Genomic DNA, 25,864 nt, shown 5'->3' with positions numbered 1-25,864 from the left:
CGCGGGGTGTCTCCTTCTCCCTCTCTTTGCCCCTTCCTGCCCCAACCCCTTGTGCGCGCTCTCTCTCTCTCAAATAAATAAACAAAATGTTTAAAAAATAGGCTTCAGGGATCTAAATGGAAGTTACTAACCCTGTATCGAGTTAGTTTAGAGAAATAACACTGCTAAGATTTGGTTGTTTTGTTCACCACTATATTCCCAATGCCTAGACTATCCACTGGCAAGGAACATACTCAGTAAAAATTTGTTGAGTGAGTGAAAGGAGGGGCCGACTGTCCAAGAAACTGGACTTAAGAAAAAGAAGAAAAATTTACAAACCCGAACCTCTAGGCTCAGCGGAATGGCCACCGGAGGGCGCTCCAGCCCAGCAGCTAGCTCTCAGACTGCGTGACTTGACGCAGGCTTAATTATTCTCCTCCTTGAGAGAATTCTTGGGTTTCCCTAGCACTTCCCACGCCCTATGGTGGCCATAAAAGAGTAAATCCAAGCCACCACCATCCCCTTCCCATCATACTCCCAGTTCTTTCTTTCTTTTTTATTTTTCTGTACGTTTTCTCATGTGTACCAGACAAGCCCTCTGGCGCAGACGTTAGGATCACAGGCTATCTATGAGCAGTGCGAGGCACCCCCAGCATGCTAGAACACTTAATAAATGTCACAGTTCATGCTTCAAAGAAGGGAAATGGAGAGTCAGAGGCAGAAGCTCAGACCTGGATATCAGTAGGCAGGTTTCCAGACAACTCTGTTCACTAGAAGTTCAAAATGGTCCCAAACATTGTGCTGTAAGCTTTGCGTGACAGGTGGTGTTACCTCCATTTTGCAGATGAGAAAACTGAATTTCGGAGTGGTTGGAAAAGGTCACAGGATTACAAGTGGGTTTTGAACCCAGGATGATTTGTCTACAAACCCATGGAATAAACACCATAGTGTCGGTTTTGAGTTCAAACACGGTACTACCGCGAGCATTGCTTTCTGTGAGATCCAGTGAGGTTAGAAGACTGAAATTGGGCCTTCAACTAGAGTCAGGGAAAGGAAAGAAAAGATAGTTATATTGGAGCCCTTCCTGGAGGCTGGGCCAGGGCACTATCACCACCCAGAAGACCAGGGTGGACCTACTCTAGGCAAGAGTCCTCAAGATTTCTGTTTGGGGCACCTGGGTGGCTCATTGGGTTAAAGCCTCTGCCTTCAGCTCAGGTCATGATCTCAGGGTCCTGGAATCGAGCCCCACATCGGGCTCTCTGCTCAGCAGGGAGGCTGCTTCCCTCCTCTCTTTCTGCCTGCCTCTCTGCCTTCCTGTGATCTCTGTCAAATAAATAAATAAAATCTTTAAAAAAAAAAAAAAAAGATTTCTATCTGTTTAAGGGTTGAATGTTTGTGTCAGCCTCCAAATCCACAAGTGATGGCAAGCCCCAGTGGGATGGTATTTGGAGGTGGGGCCTTTGGGGAGGTAATCAGGTTTAGATGAGGTCATGAGGTGGGCTCCCTTGGTGAGATTGGTGCCCTTGTAAGAGGGGAGAGGGGCACCTGCATGGCTCAGTTGGTTAAGGGGCTACCTCCTGGTCAGGCCCTGATCCCAGGGTCAGGGGCCCAAGTCAGGCTCCCTGCTCCCTCTCCGTCTGCCCCTCCCCCCCTGCTCTTGTGCCTGCCATGTGGATAATACTTGCCTTCTGAGGTTGTTGCGTGATTTATTGATTTTGTCAATGTCAAACCTCTTGCATTGGGTGTAGGCACAGAGTAGAAACTCAGGAAATGTTCGCTTCCTTTTTTCCTTACTTGTGGAGTCATGAATGTCAAGGACAGTTTACATTTAGCAGAACCTTCAGCTCAAAGATAAAAGCTAAAATGGAAGAAGTTCAAACACCAGTCTGTGAGTGGAGAAGACGCTTGGGGGTTTAGAGGAACATTTGGGGACTTAGGACCTTGACGTCTCACCTTATACACAAGGGGATGGTGGGCACGGGTCATTGCCATCACCCCAAAACAAGAGTGTGTTGTGAGGCTCAGCACGCTTCCAGCACGTGCACACGCATTTGCCAGACTAGGATTTGCCCTGGATGGCTCCACACAGCACTCCCCTCCTGCTGTGTTCTCTACTCCACTGTGCTGTAGATTGAATCTCCACTCTTCTGTCCTGCTCTATGCCCCAGGAGGTTGGGCTATCCCTTGTCCTTTGTCTTCCAGCTGGATAAGCCCAGTGGGGAGTCAGACAGGACAGTGGAGGGCTGGAGGTTGGAGAAATCTGAGTTTCTGTTCCCTAGGCCCCTCACTGTGCCTGGGCAGGACTGAAGGTGACAGCCCTGGTGTAGCCACTCCACATAGTGAGCCTGGGCTTGTGCTGGCAAGTGCACACTCTCGAGGACTCTCTTTCTCTCTGGATTTCAGTACCCACACCTTCCCCATGCTCCTTCAGGCCCAATTTCAGTCCCAGATACTGCAGTTGACCTTATGATTTCCCTATTTCCAGCCCACACCTTAGTAAACCACCCCTTTATCCAATTCTCTTCAAATGACCCAGTCTGAGTGCCCTAAATGTATCTCCGAGGGCTGGTTAGGTCCAAGACGCTGGTCTCCCACTGATCTGCTCTTCAGCTGCCACCAGAGGCTCTCTGCTGTGTCGCTCGCCTGAGCAGCACACAAAACCTTCTCAGGTGGACACACACCCAGAGTCACTCATGGGGTTGGGGGGCGGGGATGATGCAACTGCAAGCCAGTCCCAGATGGCCACTCCTGGCACTCACCAGCACCAGGGTGTGGTTCCCACACAGGAAGAAGATGATTTTAAGCCTGAGAACCTACTCTTGAGGTCCACTGAAAGACCGCAGACCCTGCTCTGAGCCATTAGAATTTTTGTAATCTCTCCAGCCCAGAAACCATATTAAAATGTTAAATTCGCCCTTGGGAATTGTTAAAAGAGGAACGAGAAGCCTCAAATGGAGTCATTTGTCCCCAACCACAGCAAACCAAAACCTCACTGCAGTTTGAACCTCTCCCAGGAATGTGACCTTTTAACAGTGGATCTGAAATTTCCTCATCAGCTCTGGTAAGATAATCCCCATGATAAGAACTCTGTTATCCTCTGCCCCCTCAAAAAAAATGTGACCATCCTTTCCTTTGCTAATAATACCCTTGCCCTATCCTCCTTCCTATAAAAATCCTCCATTTTGCACAACTCCTAGGGGCATCCCTCTACTTGCTAGGTCCTGCCCAGTTCGAAAATCACCTCACAAAGCCAATTAGATCTTCAGATTCACTCAGTGAAATTCTGTTTTTTAACAGGCTGCTTCATGTTAGCTCATGTGACCTGCATGCTGTGTCTTTGGGCTCCACAGCATTCAGCCCCTTCGTGCTCATGGGCTGTGACGCCATGACTCTCACTTCTGCTTTGCCTCCAATAACAAACAGCAAAGATATTTCTCGCAGTAAGATATGTTTCTTTTCAATGATAGTCTGTTTATCCTCTAGTCAGTGAAGACTCTGCCTCTTTTCTTTAATGTGTTTTTTTTTTTGTAACTTTTGACCCCCTTCACCCATTCCTTCCCACCCCCCCACCCTTCGCTCTGTCTCTGCAACCACTAGTCTGTTCTCTGTATCTATGAGCTTTTTTTTTTTCTTTTCTTTTGAACATGTCTTTTTCAAATAGTTGAATCTTGATCTGGGGCAAGAAGCATAGGAAGCCCTTATTGTACGAGAAAACGCAGTAGCCTCCAGAGGCCACTGGGGCCATGGCGACAGGATGCACTAGCTGAAGTGAAGGACTCCCAGTGGTGAAGGGGGAACGTTTTCAGCATCAAATAATGTGAGGAATGGATTAAAACTAACACATGGGTCACTTCTTTTTTTCACACGTGGATCACTTTTCTCCCACTGCCTAGGCCCCCAAACTCCTCCCTAACCTGAGGGGCATCCTAAAACAGCCTGTATTGTAGTGTGGTTTAAGACTCTGAACGCGGGTCTCAATCTTGTGGTGCCTGCCACTTCCTCAAGCAGCCACTCCTGGAGACCCTCTGTTGGCACTCTTTCCCTGCACTGGTCCAGTTCAGCAGAGATGTATTGAGACAAATACCGGAGAAGTCAGGGCTGCTTAAAGACTAGACCTGTGTGCCTGGTTTGCTACCCAGAGAAATTCCACTTACTTAAAATGATAAATTTGGTTGGTTGTCCCTCCCTACGTACAGGTCAAGTAGAGCAAGATGGGATGGAAACTTCTCCAACCTGTGTGTGGAGATCATTGTGAGAGTTGAGCTAAGTGGGTGCCTTCCCTGGAAGCTCAGCTCTAACTAAAAATGCACATCCAATAAGGCATCTGAACAACCCCCCTTTCAAACCAGTTCCTCCTAAGGCAGGAGGATGGGCCACTTTGTTTTCCAGTGTGTTGACAAAAGGGCAGGCCTGGCAGGGAGGGGAGCCTGGGTCTTCCAGCTTTGCCTCAGGTCTTTCATAGCTGTGTGGTCTTGGGCAAACCTCTGCATCTCCAAGACTCTGGTTTTTGTTTTTTAAACAAGACAGTGGTGAATTAAAAAAAAGGAAAAAAAAAAAAAAAAGATGTGGTGAGTTCTGCACAGTAGAACCATGGGATTATGACATAGAATGTTAGTTTATCTTAGCTCAATTTGTAAAAACCTTAACTGAAGAAAATATGTACATAGGATCATTTGAAAGACATATTCCACTTACTCTTTCAGATCATTTTAGTTTTTAATCTTTGGCCAGGACAGACTTTTAATAAAACTGAGTTTAAATTATAAGAATTATTTTGGAATTTCTTTTTTACCTTAGTGCCAATGAAAAGTTTTCTTTCCTTAATTATTAGCTTTTACCTCATAAATATGAATGAATGAATGAATGAACGAATGAATGAACAAATGAATGAATAAGATGGTGATGAATATTGTCCTGGACGACCTACTGTGTACCTGGCCAAAGCTAAAATTTGATGATTGTATGGTTTTCCAAGAGGAAGTTTCTGAGAACTTTAGAATTGCTTTCATTACTGCCTCATTCTAGAGGAGCACTGCCCAATAGAAATATATTACGAGCTATATACATATATATTATATACATATAATTTCTTATAATTCCACATTATCTCAACATGTCATCAACATAAATTGAGATATTTTCCATTTTTTTATGCCAAGTCTTTGAAATCTATGTATTTTACACTTGTAAATATGAACTAGCCATATTCCAATTGCTGCATAGGCACGGGAGACCAGCCTTAATAGTAGGAAGTGGAGGCCTAGCGACCAGCCAATCTTCCTATCTGGGGCCTGATACCTCCGGGGATCCACTCTCAAACTCTACAGCCTCCAGCTATCTTTCTGAAAAAGCCACCCTAATCGTGTCACTTCCCAGCTTAAGAGATCTCTGATATCTCCTCCTTCCCTAGGACAAAGTTTGAACACCTTTGCATGCTTTAAAAGACCCTTCACCATCAGGAAGCAAGCTTGCCGCCACCGAGCAGAGAACCTCGTGCGGGGGATCATGACCTGAGCCGAAGGCAGAGGCTTTAACCCACTGAGCCACGCAGGTGCCCCCCCACCCCATTTTTCTTTTAAACTGTTCTCCCGTCTCCTCTCCCCTTGCATGATGTCACCGTCATGACAGAAACTGTTCTCTCACCCGATGATGGGCTTTGCCGCCCTCCTGGCATTTTCCATCCCCACTTGCAGAGCTCCTTGAAGACTCAGTCATCGTTCGTTCAAGGAGGCCCTACTGTCAGGCTGCGCGTGGACCCCTGTACCCCAACTCAAAGGGCCACAGGGAACCTCGCTGGCCAACTCTTAGCCCCCGCCCCCCCACACACCCGTGCCACCACGGACGTCCAGACCCTGTCAGCTCCACCTCGGCTCTAGCGTTAGTCCTCATGACCCAGCTGGGCGGCTTGTTCACGCGTCCTCCCACCCCGTCCCCCAAACCACCAAACGCCCATTCTTGGTTATTTCTTTACACCGCGAAGCCTCAAAGCCGATGAGGGAGTGAATGACCAATTACACCGCACTTTCTCATCGGAGGAACTAAAGCACGAAATAAGAAGGGTTGAGGGGCCCATCCCGCCCCAAGTCCTCCTGTAGAATGTAGGCCTTCCCCAGAGCCGGGGCTGCCGGGATCACCGCACAGCCCTGAACACCGCCCCTGCCCCGCGAGGCGTTGACCTCCACAAAACCCCGGCCCCCGCCCGCAGCCAGTCGCCGCCAGCGTGGCTGGAGGCACCCGCGAGCGAAAGGGGCGGGCCGAAGCGAGGCGGCGCCCGCACCCGCGCGCGGGAGCGAACGAACGGGAGCCTCTGACCTGAGCTGCCGAGGAACGCACGTACCGGGTGCCGCGCGGAGGCTGGTGCGGCCGCGGCGCCGCGGCAACTACAAATCCCAGGGGGCGCCGAGGCTCAGAGGCGGAAGGGGCGAGCGGGGGGCGGGACAAGGCGAAGCGGGAGGGGCCGGGGCGGCCGTAGGGCCACGCTCCGGCTGCGGGCGCAGCGCGAGAGAGACCATGTCTGGGGGCAGCGGCTGCAGCCAGACCCCAAGTCGGGCCATCCCGGCCACCCGCCGGGTGATCCTCGGCGACGGCGTGCAGCTGCCGCCCGGGGACTACAGCACCACCCCCGGCGGCACGCTCTTCAGCACCACCCCGGGAGGTAGGCGCGGGCTCCCGGTGCGGGCGGCGCAGACTGACTGGGCAGTGCAAGAGGGTTCGGGAGCCGTCAGTCAGACGGGGCGAGCGGACTGAAGGGCGCGGTGGCTGGAATAAAGGCATCAGGGGGGCAGCGACGGTCACGGAGGGGGCCACCGGGAGTCAGCAGATGGCCGCTTCCCGACTGCCTGCCCCCTGGATGCATGCTTCCGAGCCCGGGCTGCAAACTGCTCGGTTCGTTTCCTCCCGGGAGAGACAGCCGAGTCCCCCTGCCCAGACCCGCAGCACGCTTCCAGACCGACCACATGCTGGGGTGTGCTGCCCCTTGTGGGTGTGGGGGCGTTCTGAGGCAGCACAGCGTGGGGTCAGTGTGGCCTGGGAGTAAGGAGAGGCCTGGCCTGGGGTTTTTAGGGGATGGGGATGGGCGTTCTCTGTTGGGATAAACGACTCTTGCAGAATCCTTTTTCTTTCCTGAGGCACCCCCAGTTTTGCAGTGGACCAGCACCCTCTGACGGAGGATTTGGGCTGAGGGCGCTCGCCTGCCCCGGCCGCGCCTCACCTGCACCTGTGGCAGCTTGCCCATATGCGCATGTGGGATCTCTGCAGAGGGACGTGGGGCCTCGGGCAGGGCTGTGCAGAAAAACACGTTCTTCTGTCGGGGGTGGGGGGCGGGGGAACCGTGTGACCTCCCTGAAAGTGCATGAGGAAGAGGAAGCTGAGCTGGCACGGGTGGGGGCCAGACTTGGGCTGCCTTCTGGAGCCGGGCATTCCCTCCCAGCCCGGGAGCCCCGGCGCACAGGCGCTGATGAAACCCGCCTGCCCGTTTGCATGATGAAATCCCCGTGGCTCACACTTCCCTACCATGCTCACGCAGCTCTCACCCCGCTTTGCCCTCACCCCGCTTTGCCCTTCTCCCCTCCCTTCCACCCTCCTCCACCGCTCCGACCCATAGGCCAATTACTCGAAAACACCGCAGATAGTGGCGCTACGTTTTGAGGCAGGGGTGCCGGAGGACGCAGGCAGAGAGCGGCAGCCTGGTCCCTTGGCAGCCTCAGGGGCCACATGCTTATTTTCTCAGGCAATGGTCCCACCAGATCCGAGGGCAAGCACTGCCAGATCCGAGGTCTTGAGCCCTTTGATCCAAAACATACAACGTTAGAATTGTTAAGGATCATAGATGTACTTGTTTGATCCGGGCCCCAAACTTGGAAACACATGTTCCTTATCCAGGGTCGCATGGCTTTCTCAGATTGAACAAGAAACCGTATCCAAGCATAGAGGGGGAAAATGCTCTCTCCTCTATTAAAAATGATTAAGGAAAATTTCTCAGCGAGCGTTCTTTCTCCACCCTTGACTTAAATTCTCTTTCCTTGCGATATAGGTCTTTTATGTAGTCCATTTGGTGGGCCTTCTCTGTGTCATGCTGGGTCTACCAGGATTTTTCCTGACAGTTTTGGGGTTCCTTCAAGTGAGGCTGTGAATCTCTACTTGATCTTTTTAGGGTGGGCAATGAGGCAGGTCTGAAGGCTCAAGTGCTCTTTCTTGCACCCTTTGTTGCTGGACGGGGGGCAGGTCAGATTGGAAGCCATGGCCAGGGTTACTGTTTATAGGGAACTCTGATCCATTTCTGACCATGGACTGGGAAATGGGTTTTGGGGGGAGGGGTGTTGTTTGTTTGTTTTTAGGGGTTTTTGTTTGTTTGTTTTTTTATAAACCAGAACAAATCTCCCTGCCTTTGAAAGTTTTTAGTTGGGAGAGAGGGACAGGGGCACCTGGACCAGTGTAACTTTGTGTCTGAGACCAACTGGGAGAAAGCTAGCTGTGCCAGGAGCCTAAAGCCAGATTTCTTGTTTGGAGTGTTCAGCAGGACAGGCACAGCTCACAGTCCATAACCTGAAAACCACACCTTGCTTCCGCTAATGTGAGCGAGTCTGGTCTGCCTCAGTTAGCCAAGGCTTAGAGTCTTCCTCCAAAGCCCAACTTCACCCTATGTCTTTGCCAAGGCAAAGAAGCTTAACCTAACAAAAGGTCATTTCTAGCACCCTTTTGCTCCAGTCTAGAGTGCTGCTTCTCATTCCTCAATGTATGTATAAATTACCTGGGGGCCTCACTTAAATGCAGACTCTGAATCTTTTTTTTTTTTTTTAACATTTTCCTTATTAATTTGACAGAGAGAGATCACAAGTAGGCAGAGAAGGCAGAGAGAGAGAGAGAGAGAGGGAAGCAGGCTCCCTGCTGACCAGAGAGCCCGATGCGGGGTCTCTGGGATCATGACCTGAGCTGAAGGCAGAGGCTTAACCCACTGAGCCACCCAGGCACTCCACAGATTCTGATTCTATAGCTTCTGGATTTGGGCCCGAGATTCCACATTTCTAACCAGCTCCTAGTGATTGATCTCAGTACCATGCTGAGTACTTAAAAATTAGTGGAATGTGACTTCTCTCATCTTTTGACATCCCTGGGGTCTGGCAAAAAGTGATGCTTCTCACGAAGTAACCTCCTCTTGAGGTTGAGTTTGGCATCAGCCTTCAAACAAGGATCTAGAGAGAGTCTGTGCAGGTGCCCACACTAGCTTATTTGCAGGTGTCAGGAGCTCTCGCAGTGTCCACAGGTCACTCTTCCTGGGAATGGCACTGCAGTGTTTGTCCCCAGGGGAACAGGAACAGTAGCTGATTTGAACCATCTGCATTCCTAAGACGCCAGTTTACTTTCCATGGTCATTAACCTTTCACAAGCTAAATCACTAATCTGGTTAGAAGTCTGGAGAACTTTAGAGAAATATGTTAGAAGGAGTGTTATGTATGAGTTTTGAGCCAATGGAGTCTTAAAAATGACCAGTGACAGCACAGACTAGCAGAATCTTTGAATGGGTCAGAAACCTTCCACCCCTCTCCCATTAACCTCCATGTTCCCCATTCCGTGTTGGATTCTTGACCCCCAAACCTCCAGGATTGCTTGGCTGGTAATCATACCCAAACCCCATACCTGGATAAGGTTAATCAGAAGAAGGCAGGTAAGGCTACAGGTGTTAATGGCACCCTTGGTTTAGATAAACAAAGTCTGTGCCCAGGAAGCTTACCCTGGAGCAGCTTCCAAGTCTTTGGCTATGGGACAGCCAGTGCTGGGAAGAGGAGAAGGAGGCCTCGGCACTGACGCTAGGGCACAGCCAGTGTCCCGAGGCCTCAGTCACACAGGGGAAGATTGTGTCTCCTCATTGTCCAGGGTCTCATCATTAAGGACAAGTTAAAAGAACCTGGACATTAAGACAGTGAGGGAAATGTAATGGGTTCTCTTCTCACACTGTTCTGAGCTTCCTTTTAAAGCATTTAGAGCATTCCACATTGTCCCTCATTAAAGGCTTTGATCGGGGGCCCGAGCGTAGAGCACCCCAAACTCTCCCTCATGCCCACCAGCCTCCCGGGTTGTAAGGCATTCACCACATCCAAAACCGGAAGACAGTCTGACCTCAAGGGCTTGGCTTGCTACTTAGGAAGATGGAAACATGCCTGAAACAGAATTGGAAGCATCAAAGTTGTAGCATAGAATGAGGTAATTAGGCAGACACCCCGCACCCTCCATAACCAGTAGAACTTGTATGATTCTCACGTGAGAATTGCCTCTTCCACGTCTTCAGCCTGCTAGGCCTTACATGCTAATAATGCACAAATAGCTGTGAGATCTCATTGCTTTCTGAGGCTTACATTTTGTTGTTGTTGTCTTCCAGTATCCTCAGAGGATGGCAGGGCCTGATTTAAAAGAGGAGTTTGATTTTTAACTTATGTGTGTTTTTCTGAAAGAGCAAAAAAGTCCTTCATTACCAAATGAAGGACAGGCAGGGTGGCACTATGTTCGTCTGCTGTGTAAAGCAGGGAGGCATTTTCTCCTCTGGGTCTTTATTTGATATCCTTGCAGGGGAGGAAAGGAACATGGGACAGCAGTATGGAAAAGAGGATTCCTTCCCAGAGGGAAGGTTTTTAGCAAAGAATGTTCATTTGTACACCTAGATTTTACATGTTCAGACAAACAAACAGAAAACCTGTCACTTTCAGGTCTCAGCCACGCCCATGCTCTTCTTCCATTATGATTCATGACAAATTAATCACGTGTGTTTGTTTACATGTTTGTTCCCTGGAGTAGAAGGGAAGTTCTTTCCCAGCAGTGTTACTCATCTTCCTATTGTGGCTTTTGAGTGCTGAGTCAGGTGTTTAGAAAGTGAAGGGTTGGGGCGTCTGGGTGGCTCAGTTGTTAAGCGTCTGCCTTCAGCTCAGGTCAGTATCCCAGGGTCCTGAGATCAAGCCCCGCATTGGACTCCCTGCTCAGCGGGGTGTCTGCTTCTCCCTCCTTCTGCCTGCCACTCCACCTGCTCGTGTGTTCTCTCTCTCTCTGTGTCAAATAAATAAAATCTGAAAAAACAAAACAAAGAGTTGAAAAGACTCCTAGAATGACAGTATTCTTTTTTTAATTTTTAATTTTTTATAAACATATAATGTATTTTTATCCCCAGGGGTACAGGTCTGTGAATCGCCAGGTTTACACACTTCACAGCACTCACCAAAGCACATACCCTCCCCAATGTCCATAACCCCACCCCCTTCTCCCAACCCCCCTCCCCCCAGCAACCCTCAGTTTGTTTTGTGAGATTAAGAGTCACTTATGGTTTGTCTCCCTCCCAATCCAGAATGACAGTATTCTCAGGGTAACCTGTCTCCTTTGCCATCAGGCCTGAGTCTGAGCTGACTTAATGGTAACATTCAAATTTTTCTTTTCTGCCCATACAGCTGCGGGGTACATACACTTGTTTACCTTGGAATGTCCCAGGGACAAAACTACTTTCCCTGAACTTCCTCACTTACCCTGGTATTATAGAGAACAGTATTACTAATACTACTGTTTCAGTTATTGAGCAGAAAGAAGTGGCCCTTATACAGAACATGTCACTAGTGGGGCCAAGGCTTCAGACACCGGGACAGAGGCTCCTTGTTTATGTTTGCACCCAGCATCACTGATTAGGCAAGGAGTAAGTCACACCTGCCCATGACATTTGGATGATCAGGGACATGGGCGGCACAAGTATCTTGTAATCCAGTGTCCGTGTCCCTGAAATTCTACTGAGAGCTCAGATACTAGGCCTGGAGTGTCAAAAAACGTAGTTTAACTTCAGCAACAATGATTTGTTATTTCTCTCCATTCTTTGGGCTGGTTGGGCATTCTTAAGAAGCTTCCTGAGGTCACTCATCTGGTGACATAGAGTTGGCAACTAGATTGTCCTGGGCTTGAAGGTCCAAGATGGCCTTACCCACGTGTCTGGGGCATTGCTAGGGACACCTGGAAGGCTGGGAGTTCTCTGTTTTCTTGGGCCCATGCATTCAAGAGTCTAACCTGAGCTTATTTATATGAGTTTTCAAGGCCCCTTGAGACCTTGGCCCACATATGCAGTATTCTATCTGTCAAAGCAAGCCACAGAGCTAGTGCTGATTCCAAGAAGGGGGAGATGATTGCCTTGGAATGAGAAAGTCTCCTGTAGGGCAGGGATGGGAAGAGTTCAGGGGCCACATGTTCAGGCAGTCTTCCACAAAGGCCAAGCCTCAAAGTGTGGTCCTTTGAGGAAACTTACCTGGCCATCCTGCTGTGTGGCCAAGCAGACCCAAGTCCAGGTATAGAAACAGACCAGAATCACAAGCCTCTGAATTGACTGTTGGGTTAAGAACTGAGGACACCTTCCTGAAAATGCTGTGCCTGTTTTCAAGGCCCAACGTTCAGCTCCACAAAGCAAACGATACAGGTGGCCATGATGCCAAAATACCTGCCATTTATGCCATGCTCCCCCTGCTACCTGCTTCCTAGCCCGCCTCTACTTTCCTCCTCAAGCAGCCAGACTTTTGGAACATCCTTCAGGGGAGCCCACGCTTGCCCTGCCCAGCTGCTCCTGCCCAGCACCCCCATTTGAACTTCCTTGATTTCCTGGAGTGCTGGCAGGAGGATGGAGTCAGGTTCGGAGCTGAAAATGTGTAGGAGTGAGAATGCCAGCAGGGGCAGGTTGGCCCAGAACTTCCTTTGGTTTCCTGGTGACACCAGATCTGCCTTAAAGAAAGTGCGTGTGTACATTGATTTATCTTCTGCCCTTTGGAATACAAGGGGGAAAGCAGGCCTATATTAATTTGCTAGGGCTACCATAACAAGATACCACAGACGGGGTGACTTAAACAACAGAAATGTATTTTCTCACAGTTCTGGAGGCTGGAAGTCCAAGATCAAAGTACTATCCAGGCTGGTTTCTCTTGAGGCCCTTCCCATTGGCTTGCAGATGGCTGTCCTCCTGCTGCCTCATTTAAAAAAAAAAAAAGATTTTATTTATTTATTAGAGAGAGAGTGAGAGAGAGCATGAAAGGGAAGAAGGTCAGAGGAAGAAGCAGACTCCCCACAGAGCTGGGAGCCCGATGCGGGACTCTATCCTGGGACTCGGGGATCATGACCTGAGCCAAAGGCGGTGGCTTAACAAGCTGAGCCACCCAGGTGCCCCTCCTGCTGCCTCTTTACTGGTATCTGCGGTATCTCCCCCCCCCCTTTTTTTTTTTTTAAAGATTTGATGTATTTATTTATTTGGGAGAGAGAGAGAGGGAGCATATATGTGTAGACTCCCCACTGAGCACAGAACCGGGGCAGGGGAGCGGGGAAGCTCAATCGCACAGTCTTGAGATCATGACCTGAGCTGACACTAAGAGTTGGGCGCCTAACCCAGCCACCTAGCCACCCCCTCCACACACTTAGGGCATCTGTGTATTGGATCAGGGCCCCACCCTAACAGCCTTGTTTGAACTTAATGACCTCTTTAAAGACCTTATCTCCAAAGACAGTTTGATGGAGGTCCTGGAGGTTGGGACTGAAGCCAACGAATTTGGATGTGGTGTGGAGGCAGTTCACACAGCAAACGGCCCCTCCCTTTTCCAGCCACAGCTTTTGTTGCTATGGAACGGGAGGCATTTTAGATGGGCACTCCCTTTTGGTAATGAATTCCAGGGGTAGCTTTCCCTGTTCTGCACTGGTGCATTTTGAAGCGTTTGGGGACAGGTGAGGGAAGGGGAAGGAGCTTGGCCAGCCCTTAGAATAATTACTCGGGCTGTTTTGTTCTGCAGGTTTCTGCAAAAGCTCCGTCCCTGCTGCTTTATTTTCAAATAAAGTGGACTATTCCCTCACACATCAGGGCGTCAAAGGCAAGAAGGCCTTTTGTCACTCACCGATTGCCCTCATTTGGTATTTAAGGAGCTTTGTAACATTTTTGGCCCCCGAGAAACATCCAGATCTTGGTTGCCTTTGCAGAGCTAATAGGGCCAGAAGTGAAAAATCTTGGACCAAGCAAGCTCTGATTCTCTACCCAAGATTTTCTCCCTGACAAGGTGGCTCAGCTTGCTAAACAGACTGCCTGGTGTGTGGTGGGCGAGAAGGGAGACCCCTAGTAGACCCTGTGAGTTTGCCTCCACGATGACACAGAGCTGCTGGCGAGAGCTGAGTGTAGAAGGATCTGGAGTATTTAGTTCACGGGCTGCTGGCATCTGAGCATAGGCATCTGAGCCTCCCCCGAGCATGTTTGAAACACTCTCCCTTTCCCTGGAATGGGAACAGCAGTTCTAGGAATTCTGTGCTTGTACTCTTGCTAGGCCTCACGTCACCCGCTCAGGGGAAGAATGTTTCCACCAGGGGAGGCACAGGGGGAAAGCAAGGGACAGGCTGGATTCAATTTACAGAAGTGGTGGCCAGCCCCCTTTTGAACCCAGTGTGGGTACTGTGGGAAGGTGGAGAAGAGATCAGGGCAGGCCTCTCTCAGGGAACATCCTGTTCTGGCCAGATCCTGAGAAGAATAGGTAAAAGTCAGAAGATCCCCGAGGCCTGGCAGCCTGGGTCTGCTTGGCTAGTTTTAAACAGAGGTTGGATTGGAGGCAGGACAGGCTAGGTCTGTTCCTGGGGACAGACTTTCTGAGCCTCAGTTTCCTGTCTGTGAGTTGAGGATACTGTATCTCCCGTGTGGGGAGTGGGGGAATGGGAGCACTGAGACCTGGCATAACAGGCTCTGAGCACAGCGTCTGGCCCACAGTGATTGCATCTTCACAGTACTCCTGGGAGGTGAGTTAGTACCCTCCTCTTAGAGCTGAGGAATTCAACTGCCCTTCAGGGTTGAGGGGCTGGTACTACACACCCAGGTTTGAGCCCAGAACTTGAGCCTCCCAGCACTGTGGCTGTTTGCACCACCCCATTGGCCACCTGCCAACAAGAAGATCCCCAAAATAGACGGTAGTGTGTCAGAGCTGGAACAGACCCTAAAGATTACCTATAAGGCCTGGCACATGGTTGGGGCTTTAAAAATCGTTTGAATGAGCCTGGTACACTGCCCTTATTTACAGGTAAGGAAAACAGACCCAAGAGGATGTTTGCATTCTTTTTTTTTTTTTTTTTTAAGATTTTATTTATTTGAGAACAGAGAGAGAGAGAGAGCACAAGCGGGGAGGGCCAGAGGAAGAGGGACGAGCAGGGAGCCTGACTCAGGGCTCAATCCCAGGACCCCAGAATCATGACGAGAGCTGAATGCAGACACTTAACCAAGTGAGCCACCCAGGCGCCCCAGAACGTCTGCATTCTTTGTACATTCAAGCAAACTGTCGTCACCACAAGCATGCCTCGAGAAAAAATACCATTCTTGTATTTGGTGCACATCTGAAAATTTTAAAGTCCTAAATGACACTGGTTTCCCAAACATGCCAAAGCTCATGTTGATTCTTGAAGCACGTTTCTGTGGACTGAAAAAGGGATAGAGGCTGTCCTTACCCACCCTCCTCCAACCCCTAGTTTCTTTTCAAGGTTGCTTACCTCCCATCTGATTTGTCCTAGCTCTAACCATATAATTGGTCCCTAAAAATCTGTCACCTGAAGGCATGCTAGTTGTAAAAGCTAGGCTTTGTTCGTAACGGTCTTATCTTGTGTCAGCCGCTGTTCTAATCCACGCCATAACCCTATGAAGTTGGGAGTTAAAGTCTAGCACACAGCAGCCCTGAGAGGTGCTAGAGGGAAAGCTCTGTGCTCCACTTACCCAGTCCAGCAGGGAGCCCCGAGGCTTTCTAGGGAGAGCAGGGAGAGTCTACCTAGCTCCAGCCAGGGCCATTTTAACTTGACTTACTGGAAAAGGAGATTCTTACCCTATCTCCATATTTATTTGTTTGCTTAAATGCCCTGTGTATTAGAGTTTTGTATTAAAAAACAAAATCTGCTCAGTGTAAAAGAGGTTCACTTTGCCTGGATTATCTTACTCCCCCAGAGGTCACCAGACACAAAATATGTACAGTCCTGTGACTGTTTCACACAATATGTCATGGATAATGTATGCGTTTTCCAAATAGTAACCATACAGCACTGAATTGTAGGTCTGATCCATAATTTAACCTGTCATTTAATATAAAAAAAATCAAAGTTTTCCATACATACATGTGTTTATATAAATATATTATTCTCTTTTGTATGAGCCTGATTTTTTTCCATAAAAAAAGTCTGTCCAAGTTAGACGTAAGTTGTTTATATACATAAATACTTAAATCTCAAGTTTGCTAAAAGGCTCCTAAGAAAGCAGTAACTTCTTGCCTCTCAACCTCCCCTCACTCTTTAGAAGCAACTAGTGTTTTCCAGCTCTTTCTCTGGGGATTTACCCCCATATTTCTAACTTTTTCTGGATTTACCTATTGATAGAGGGGAACTTATCACTTAAACACCCTCCTCTTTCCATTCCCCAATAGAATTATACCATGATTTTTTAAAAAATATGCATTATTTTTATTACCATGACCCTTGACAAGCCAGGTAGTTAATTATTGTACAGCTTTTTAAAAAAAGATTTTATTTATTTGAGAGAGAGCACACACAAGCTGGGGAGAGGGGCAGAGGGAGAGGGAGAAGCAGGTTCCCCACTAAGCAGGGAGCCTGACCAGGGGCTCAATCCCAGGACCTTGAGCTGAAATCATGACCTGACCCAAAACTAAGAGTTGGATGCTTAACTGACTGAGCCACCCAGGCACCCCATTGTACAACTTTAAAAAATATATATAGTTAATTATTGCTTCATTGTAAAATATGGTTAGTTTTGGGTTTCCACTCTTGGTTTTGGCTCAGGTCATGATCTCATGGGTCCTGAGACTGAGCCAACCTCAGGCTCTGCACTCAGCAGGGAATCTGCTTAAAGATTCCCTCCCTCTGCCCCTGCCCCCCCACTTTCGTGAATGTGTGTGTGTGTGCGCGCGCACGCACACACACACATCCTCCCTCTCTCCCTCTTCCCTTCTCTTTGAAATAAGGAAATCTTTCAAATGTAGTTAGTTTGAGGGTGCCTGACTGACTCAGTCCATAGACCATACAACTCTTGATCTCGGTTGTGAGTTTGAGCCCCACATTGGGTATAGAGATTACTTTTAAAAATGTGCTTAGTTTTCATTCAAGTAAGTCTTCCACACCCTCCAGCACCTCTAAAATACTCAACAAAATACAGTCTTACACACAAAATCCGAATTCTGGATTTATCAGTCCGTTCTTTTCCCTCTGTTGGGAACTGACAGGGTTTGGCTGCTCTGGACCTGCTATGTAACCACTGATATGAGATCCCCTAAAGTTCTTACTCTTGGTCTGATTTTGGTAGAATATTCCTCCTGTCGTGTTCTGAAAACGTCTCTGTTCTACTTTTACTTGATTGGTATTTGGCTGGGCATCAAGCCAGGCCAAAATGGATTCCCTCTCAGGACTGTGAAAGCATTGGCCCACCGTCTTCAGGCATCCAGCATTGCCATTGAAAATGTCTGTGCCATTCTTATTCCCAATCCTTGTGAGCACCTGTTGTATTTTTCCCTTTCTGGAAGATTTTAGGATCTTTTTACTCAAACAATTGAGAAATTTCCCAATGAATTTTAAGTTGGTACTTTTAATTCATTACACGAGATACTGAAAGGGCATTTTTCAAAGACTGATCTCTTACAATTCAGGAAATTTTTCTTTTTTTTACTTTTTTAGTAAATTCCTTCTAGCAGTTTCTCTCTTCTCTCTTTTTTCACTGTTATCTGATACTAGATTTCTAATTTGTTCTTTTTTTGTCTGTTACCTTTTTTGCCCCTTCTGTTCTTTAAAGTCTTCAAAAAGTTTAAAAAACAGTGAAGTCTCTTTGCTGTTTCCCTCTTGGTTTGTTTGGGTCTCTCCATTGATGTAAGCTTTTCTCAGAAATGCGTGGAGGCATCTGGCTGGTTATATTTAAGAGTGAGCACTGCAGAGCTGACTGGAGGCCCTTTGCAAGGTGTGGAGGCAGGTGGGTGCACTCAATCTGGGGGCTAGCTGCTGTTTTTCATCCAGAACCCCCTTCCCAAAACCAACATCAGTCAGTCTTTATCTTTGATCTGTATTCTGAAGCGGGGCAGGGCTGGGCGTTTGAGGCTCACCATTCAGGAAGTCAACTTGAACTTAACTGCCCTGTCTTCCCTCCCTCCTGGAGTGAGGGCCATAGGAGATATCTGCCTGTTGTTAGCCCCCTTCCCATTTTCCATGATGCCTCTAATTCCTGAACCTTCCTGGGGTTCTGCAGAACCCCACTTCCTATTGCAACATCCACCCCCACGTCCCCACATTTAGATGCCCCCCATCCTCTCTGTTAGAACTGTTCCTCCATTCGCTTTCTGTATTCACAGATTGTGATTTGGAGTCCCATTTTGAGCCCCCCTTGCTTCCAACTTGAGTATGTGCTTGTGTTTCTTGTTTTATTTCTTGGTGTTTGCATGATTTTTGAGACAAGCAGCAGGGGGGGGGAAATGTCTTGGCTTTGCCATCTTGAAGCCTCCTAGAGCCCCGAAGCTCTTCATGCTCTTGTTTGTAGAAGCCTAACGGAGTTGGGTCATTTTCCCTAATATAGAAAGAGAAAGTAGGCCCTCAGCTCTACTTTGTGGAGATCACCAGGTGTGATACCCACACACCCCAGAGGCCCACACCTGATCAATAGCCTCCAGCTGTTGCCACTTAGCCTCTTGCAGGGACCTTGGCATTACCCCCAACCCCTCCACCCTGCCTCGGTTTCCATTTCCTGCTCCTGTATGCAGGCCAAGTCCCCATCTCGGGAGACTGTATTTTAGCCAAGGGTGCCTATTTTTGACAATATGAGAATGTGTGTTTTGTTGTTTGTCTCATCTGTGGGAGACAGAGGGAGTTTCCAGAAGATCACTGTTTGCTGAAGCTGTGTGGTAGTATAGCCCACAAAGGGATAGAAGAAGAAAGGGTTGAAAAGCTAAAGCTGCTTCCATGGGAAACATTTCCACTACCTTGCTCTCCATCTCATATTCCTCACTGACCCCAAATGAGTGGGAGGGGGTTTAGAGTCCCCTGCAAGGCTTGGCGCCTTTGACAGCTGACTCGTGAACATCCCCCTCCCACCCTCCTTGCAGGCTCCCTCCCCAGCGCCCTCCCTCTGATGGCAGGTGTCCTGGGTGCCTCCTCTGCTGGCATTTAGTTCCTGGGTTTTATTAGCTCAAATGAGGATTCTTATTTTTAAACAGCTGCCCTAGGTGTAGGACAATAGGCACAGAGGCTCTTTTTCTCTTCTAAGAGTAATCAATGATTTAAAAATCACCTGGTGCCACTTCCCAGTATACACCCCCCAAAAATTGAAAGCAGGGTCTTTGCAGAGCTCTTTGCACATGTGTGTTCACAGCAGTAGTATTCACAATAGCCGAAAGGTGGAAGCAACCTAGATGTCTGTGGATAAACAAAATGTGGTATATCCATGCGATGGAGTATTACTCAGCCTTAAAAAGTAAGGAAATTCTGGGACACCTGCGTGGCTCAGTGGGTTAAAGCCTCTGCCTTCCGCTCAGGTCATGATCCCAGGATCCTGGGATCGAGCCCCACATCGGGCTCTCTGCTCAGCAGGGAGCCTGCTTCCTCCTCTCTCTCTCTCTCTCTCTCTCTCTCTGCCTGCTGCTCTGCCTATTTGTGATCTCTGTCTGTCAAATAAATAAATAAAATCTTAAAAAAAAAGTAAGGAAATTCTGACACCTGGTCCACATGTGGACATTATGCCAAGTGAAATAAACCCGTCACAGAAAGACAAATACCGTACGATTCCACTTGTATGAAGTACCTAGAGCAGTCTGATTTGTAGAGACTGAAAATAGAATGGTGGTTTCCAAGGGCTAGGGGGAAAGGAGATAGGAGTTGCTATTTCCTGGGTATAGAGTTTCAGTTTTACAAGATGAAAGCGTTTTGGAGATTGGCTGCACAACACTGTGAATGTAGTGCACTGTACACTTAGGAATGGCTATGATGACAAATTTTATGTTATTTGTATTTTACCACAATGTAAAGAAAAAAAAATCTCACGAGGCTCATGACTTTAAAGAGCTTCTCCAGAAACTACTGACCCCCAGTCTTTTGGGTTTGGGGTCTTTTAAATTTTTTTTAAGGGAGGAAAAGAGGTGGGGGAGGGGCAGAAGGAGAGTGAGAGAGAGCCCAATGGGGGGCTTGAGCTTACAGCCCTGAGATCATGACCTGAACTGAAATCAAGAATTGGATGCTTAGGGGTGCCTGGGTAGCTCCATTAGTCGAGCATCTGACTCTTGGTGTTGGCTCAGGTCATGATCTCAGGTCAAGAGAACAAGTCCTAAGTCAGGTTCTGCGCTCAGAGCAAAGTCTGCTTGAGGATTCTTTCCCTCGGCCCCTCCCTCACACGCACCTGTGTGCCTGTGCGCAAACGCTCTCTCAAATGCATAAATAAATAACATCTTTTTGGAAAAAGTCAGACTTTTAATCAACTGAGCCACCCTGGTGCCCCCCGCCCCAGTTCTTTTTGAAGACTATTGAATCTCTAACTCTTAGGTGCCACTTTGATGGGGTCAGTTCCCGATTCTTTGGTGAACAAAGCAACAAAAAAGTGAAGCTGGAGGGAGGCAAGGACAAGGGAGATTCTTGCTGAGTCTTGAGGATTAAGAAACAGAAGCGTGGTCCATCTCTGAATCCAGGGCATTTACCCTCAAGGAGAAGCCACTGTACTTCTCCGTTTGTAGCCTCTGGGTTCACAGGCACTTAGGCCTTCATGTTACCAATGAAGAAACTGAGGCCCAGAGAGGGAGGAGCAGAGCCTCCAATGCAGGCTGGGTTTTGTGTGCTTTGCTTTACACCTTCCCACTAAGAAATGTGAGCTATGAGCTATGGCCCACGGGGTGATGATGATTTTTTTAATTTGACAGACAGAGATGACAATTCAGCATTACTGCCCCTCCGGCAAGGAGAGTGGGACAGGGTAACTGCCTAGGTCAGGCTGCAGTCAGATGAGGACAGGCAGGGAGGCCAAGTGCACCTGTTGGTATCTTACCATTTCTCTGCTGCTCACATTCCAGCCCTCGGTAGAAGGACCCTAACCTCATGCATTCAGACTCAAGAGCTCAAGGGTGCAAATGGGTTCCTCTCCTGGGGCTGCTCCTGGAGAGCCTGGTGCTCAGCATTGAGATGTGGATCCCCACTGTTGGAATGTCACTGTCGCCCTTAAGTGGGGAAAATCCTTCGGTTTTATTGACAAGGACATTCCTGAAGTCTTTAAATAATCACTTCTAAACTCCGGCACCCATATTCTGTCTGCAGTTTGTACTATACCTTGTCTTCTTTTTGTATATATCTTTAATATTTGTCTTTATATCATTTACCTTTTTGACTTAGTTTCTGTTATTTTATTATATATATTATCTATAACATACATGCTATTATCATATCCACTGATATCCTATCCTATATTAAAAGGAAACTTGATATCACTACTATATATGGAAAACCAGATCCACTTACCATAAATAGAAGGTAACTATAAAAAGAAATATAATGACACCAAGACAGTTTTAAATTCTAGCTGGATTCCACTGCCTGCTGAAGGCTTTGAGGCGGAGACCTGCTCTTTGTTGAAAAGGGAGAATCAGGAGTTTGAGGGAGGCATTGAAGAGACGTTACTAGTGCCATCCTGGTGCTTAGAGGTCATGCTGAGTAAACAGGGACCGAACATGAATCACTTCTCACTAGTCACTGTTCTTTGATGAAATCAGCTGGGGCACAAGAATCCTGGGTCCTGGACTATAGAAAATGTTCCTTTTTAAAGTATCAGGAAACCGTCCTCACAGGGTGGGTCCTGGGTGTGGTTTAAGGGTAGTGAATAACTCCATGAGACTTGGTCTCCACCCAAGGGTGATGCTCGGGGAAAAGAGAGTGAAGAGGGAGTGGACAGAACACAGGCCAGGTGCAAGCCTTGTTTTCAGTGACACATCAGAGCAGATATCACACGGAAGACGGGCTTAGCAGGAGAGCCTTTGGTGAGAAGACCCCATGGGCCACTCCTGTCCACAAACCCCAGGTGGGAGAGTTCTCATTTTTACTAGTTTGGGGGATTCACTCAACTTTCTCTTTGCTCATCTATAAAATAAAGTTACAGATTCTGGAAATCCCATGCGGGTACTCGAAGTACTGAATTGAAAAACGAATTAAAATGTACCCTTTAGGGGAGCTTGGGTGGCTTAGTCAGTCAAGCATCTGCCTTTGGCTTAGGTCATGATCCCTAGGTCCTGGAATCGAGCCCCCCATCATCAGGCTCCCTGCCCACTGGGGAGTCTGCTTCTCCCTCTCCCTCTGGACCTCCTCCTGTGTGTGCTGTCTGTTAAATAAATAAAAAACATGTATCTTCTGTAATATTGGCTGTGATTGTCCTGAGTAATAGCACTGAGCACTGATGAGGTAAGGGAGCTGATGGGTTTTAAGGAGAGAGCCCAAGGGAGAAGGTGCAGTGTGGCGGGCTGCCAGGCCTCTTCTTCCATCGGAGCGTCCACATGATGGGGTTGGTGGTTCTGAGGCAGCAGAGGAGGGCTGCAGCGGGACGCCTGAATTTGCCTTGCTCCTCCCTTTATTTGTGTGTGTGTGTGTGTGTGTGTGCGCGCGCGTGCGCTTTTTTTTTCTTTTTTTTTTTTAAAGTTAACTCTACCCACAAGGTGGGCCTCAGACTCACAACCCTAAGATCAAGAGTCATATGCTCTGCTGACTGAGCCCGCCAGGCACCCCAGCCTCACTCCTCCTTGATCTGGCTTTTGCAGAAAAACATGCCACCTCTGCTAGAGCCATGCCTCAGAACTGGAAAATAAGCAGGTAGGAGGTTGGAGATGGCTTTTTCAATGTCCCTGCCCCGCTGCAGGTACCAGGATCATCTATGACCGGAAGTTCCTGATGGAGTGTCGGAACTCACCTGTGACCAAAACACCTCCAAGGGACCTGCCCACCATTCCCGGGGTCACCAGCCCCGCCAGTGAGGAGCCCCCCACAGAGCCCAGCCAGAACCACCTGCGCAACAGCCCGGAAGATAAGCCAGCCGGCGGTGAGTGACAGGGCTCGACCAGGCTCTTCCTCAGGAAGGGACGTATGTGGCCGGTGGGGTCCCTTCAGAGAGGATATTTCAGGGAAGGGAATGATGGTCACTTCCCCGCCTTCTGTGGAGCAGCTCAGAAACCAGACAAGGGGTGTCGGGAGGGTGGGTAGAAGTCTCAGCAGCACCAACCTTCCCCATGGAAGGGGTCCAAGAACTCCAGGAGAGGTGGTTTGGCCCCATCAGGTAATCTAATTCGTGGGGAGCTTGTTTGAAATGATGCTCAGGAAAGGAGAGTGAAGAGGGAGTGGCTAGAACACAGACCAGGTGCAAGCCCTGATTTCGGTGACACATCAGAGCAGGTGTCACAGGGGAGACTATTCAAACAACTGACATCAGCGTGACCCTTGGTATAATTGTCCCTGAAGCATTTCCTTGTGTCTGCCACATTTGGGACACACCCATGGTGTGCATGTTGAGGACATGACTTATCAAAGATACAGTAAACTTGCCTTCTGGGAGATTATAGGCCTATAGGATCAGGAAGGCATCCGGGGTGCCTCCTGTCAGAGTAATGATCACTAGTGGGCTCTTGAGGAAGACCAATCAAAACAATGCAACCCGTTGTTTCTGCAGGTGACATGGGGCGGCTAGGTCCTTCCTGATATCTTACCCCACTTTCCCCCCACCCTGATGAGGGTGACCACCCCAGCGGAGGTGTGTGTGAATGCACTCTGTGTGGCGTCGTGACTAGCTCACCAGAGTGGCTCAGCTCTTCTGCTGTGGGAGGATGAAGTGTAAGCACTTGCAGACAGCCTGTGAGTCCCATCGGAACCCGCTGACCCTTCACCCGGAAGGCAGTGGACCAAGGCCAGACAGGAAGCAACTGGGACCTCGGGCTGGGCTGGCCCTGCTGACAGCTGCGGAGTCCATCTACCTAGGGCCTGCAGGACGTGATTCATAATTACCCTGGGGACCCCACAGTCCATGCCCGACAGCCCTTGCTTTGCCTTGCCTTATAGACTTGGAGAGCACTGGGAAGGAGGGAGGAAGGGAGGTGAAGCTGGGCACACACAGAGCAGTGTGAAGGACCGCTCCAGGCAGTGTGGTCACTGCCTTTCGTTGAAGGATGCAGAGAAGGATGGACAGATTCATGGGGTCAGCTCCATGGTACTTCCCACCCACCCCCTTTTGCCTCAAAAGTTGAGGATGGAGATAGTCACACCTGACATTGTGGAACCATCACTACCTGCTGGCTGCGGCAAGTCCCTCCCAGTTTCTGGAGCTTTGCTCACCCACCGCAAATGCAGGGTTGGCCCAGAGGTGCCCCAGGCTGACCAACCCTGAACCACAATAATGGCTTAAGAGTTCCGTTGTGCTGGTGAGGGATGGACATAATTTTTCGTTTTGCTTAACGGGATATTAACCAAAGCCTCTAGCCTTGGACCATATATTTGGATAAATATAACCAGAAGAAGTGGCCAGTTTCCTTCTGGGGGCCGGGGTGGGCATCTCGGTACATAGAACCTCAAAGCAGCCTTACTTGAGAGATCATGAATGAGGCAGCTCCATTTAAGAAAACAACCTCCTGCAGCCTGAGTTGCTTGGAGATCTTTGTGGAAAGAGTTAGGGTGAGGGCAGTGAGTAGCTGAATTACCAAAATAACCCCTTTACTGCAGAGTCAGGCTAGTCCATGGGTATTTGGACATATGCCTCGAGGGTTGTTTTATGAACTTCAAAACCACAGTTGGGACACATGCTTGAAAAAGGTTTTTGTTTAAGGAATATTCTTCTGTGAGGTTATATTTATATCAAAGTCAAGTAAACATTCATTCTTATTAAGAGAAATAAAAACTGTACAAAAATTAGGACAGTCCCTTCTCTTGTGGGGAGACCCAGGCTCTACTCTTCCTTTAGGATTAGGGAAGAGAGTACAGCTGGACCTTCAGGCCTGTTTCCAGGAAATCCTACTGGAGTCCTGCCCTCCCTCTATTCTCCTTCGCCCCCACTCTTAGGAACAACAAAATGAAAAATAACGCCTCTCCCTGGCCTCTAAAATATGGGCCCTACCATTCACCTGTTGCTTACTTGGCTGTCTGCCCCTTCTCTCCCTAGGTGAAGAGTCACAGTTTGAAATGGACATTTAAAGGACCAGCCATTGAATCGAGCAATGCCTCAGGGCACCCCTGGCCCTTCTCGGGAGAAAAGTCACACCAGCCAGGCCTTTTGCAAGTCATAATCCTGGGCAGGCATTGAGTATGTGGTCGGCCATCCCGGCCCTCGGGCATGGGATGGTCGGCCATCCCATGCCCTTCCTCATTCAGGGCACCTGCTCCCCCTTCCTCTTCGAGAACACCAGCGGATACCTCCATGTGCCTCCCCTCAGGGGGGAGCTGCCACCCTAAGGGAAGTGACTCTCGTGGGCACAGCCTGCAGCTCAGGGCCAGGATTGGATGTGGAGGAGCCCTTCTGAGTGATTATCCAGCTCTTCCGGCCCCAGCCTCTGGGGGCGCACCCACCCCTTCCTTAGGTTGGTGTTCCCTCCTTCCCCAAGAGAGGAAATAAAAGCCACCTTCGCCCTAGGGCCAAGAGTTGGCCCCTGTCTGAGCTCTTTTCAACTCCATCTGGATAACTAACACCAACTACTGTTTGTACTTCTAAGCACTTTCCTATATGTTATCTCGCTTGATTCTCACACTGAACCTAGGAGGTAAGTAGATGAAGTGTTATCCTCATTGTATAGCTCAGGAGACTGGCTCAGAGAAGTAAAACGCACACCAGTACACAACAGATGGGACTGGCTTTGAGCTGCCTGCTGCTCTCCAGCTCCTGGTCAGTGGT

The 25,864-nt window shown here is 48.8% G+C and overlaps 1 protein-coding gene across 1 annotated transcript; it reads left to right on the top strand.

Moving 5' to 3' along the window:
• The first annotated feature begins 6,408 nt into the window (after positions 1-6,408).
• EIF4EBP1 (eukaryotic translation initiation factor 4E binding protein 1) lies at positions 6,409-25,614 on the top strand. Its single transcript, XM_059155804.1, has 3 exons — positions 6,409-6,634; positions 22,856-23,035; positions 25,139-25,614. The coding sequence occupies exons 1-3, from the start codon at positions 6,490-6,492 to the stop codon at positions 25,168-25,170; spliced, it is 357 nt and encodes a 118-aa protein (XP_059011787.1). The 5' UTR covers positions 6,409-6,489; the 3' UTR covers positions 25,171-25,614.
• The last annotated feature ends 250 nt before the right edge of the window (positions 25,615-25,864 follow it).

Source organism: Mustela lutreola, chromosome 18 (assembly GCF_030435805.1).
Source record: "Mustela lutreola isolate mMusLut2 chromosome 18, mMusLut2.pri, whole genome shotgun sequence".
In the NCBI taxonomy this organism is placed as follows: Eukaryota; Metazoa; Chordata; class Mammalia; order Carnivora; family Mustelidae; genus Mustela; species Mustela lutreola.
This window is presented reverse-complemented; position numbering and strand designations above follow the sequence as displayed.

Excerpts from the sequence above, each read along its gene's own strand:
- EIF4EBP1 (XM_059155804.1), top strand. The coding sequence starts at position 6,490 with ATGTCTGGGGGCAGCGGCTGCAGCCAGACCCCAAGTCGGGCCATCCCG. Across the intron at positions 6,635-22,855 it reads CTTCAGCACCACCCCGGGAG|GTACCAGGATCATCTATGAC; the intron begins GTAGGCGCGGGC and ends GCCCCGCTGCAG. Across the intron at positions 23,036-25,138 it reads GGAAGATAAGCCAGCCGGCG|GTGAAGAGTCACAGTTTGAA; the intron begins GTGAGTGACAGG and ends TTCTCTCCCTAG.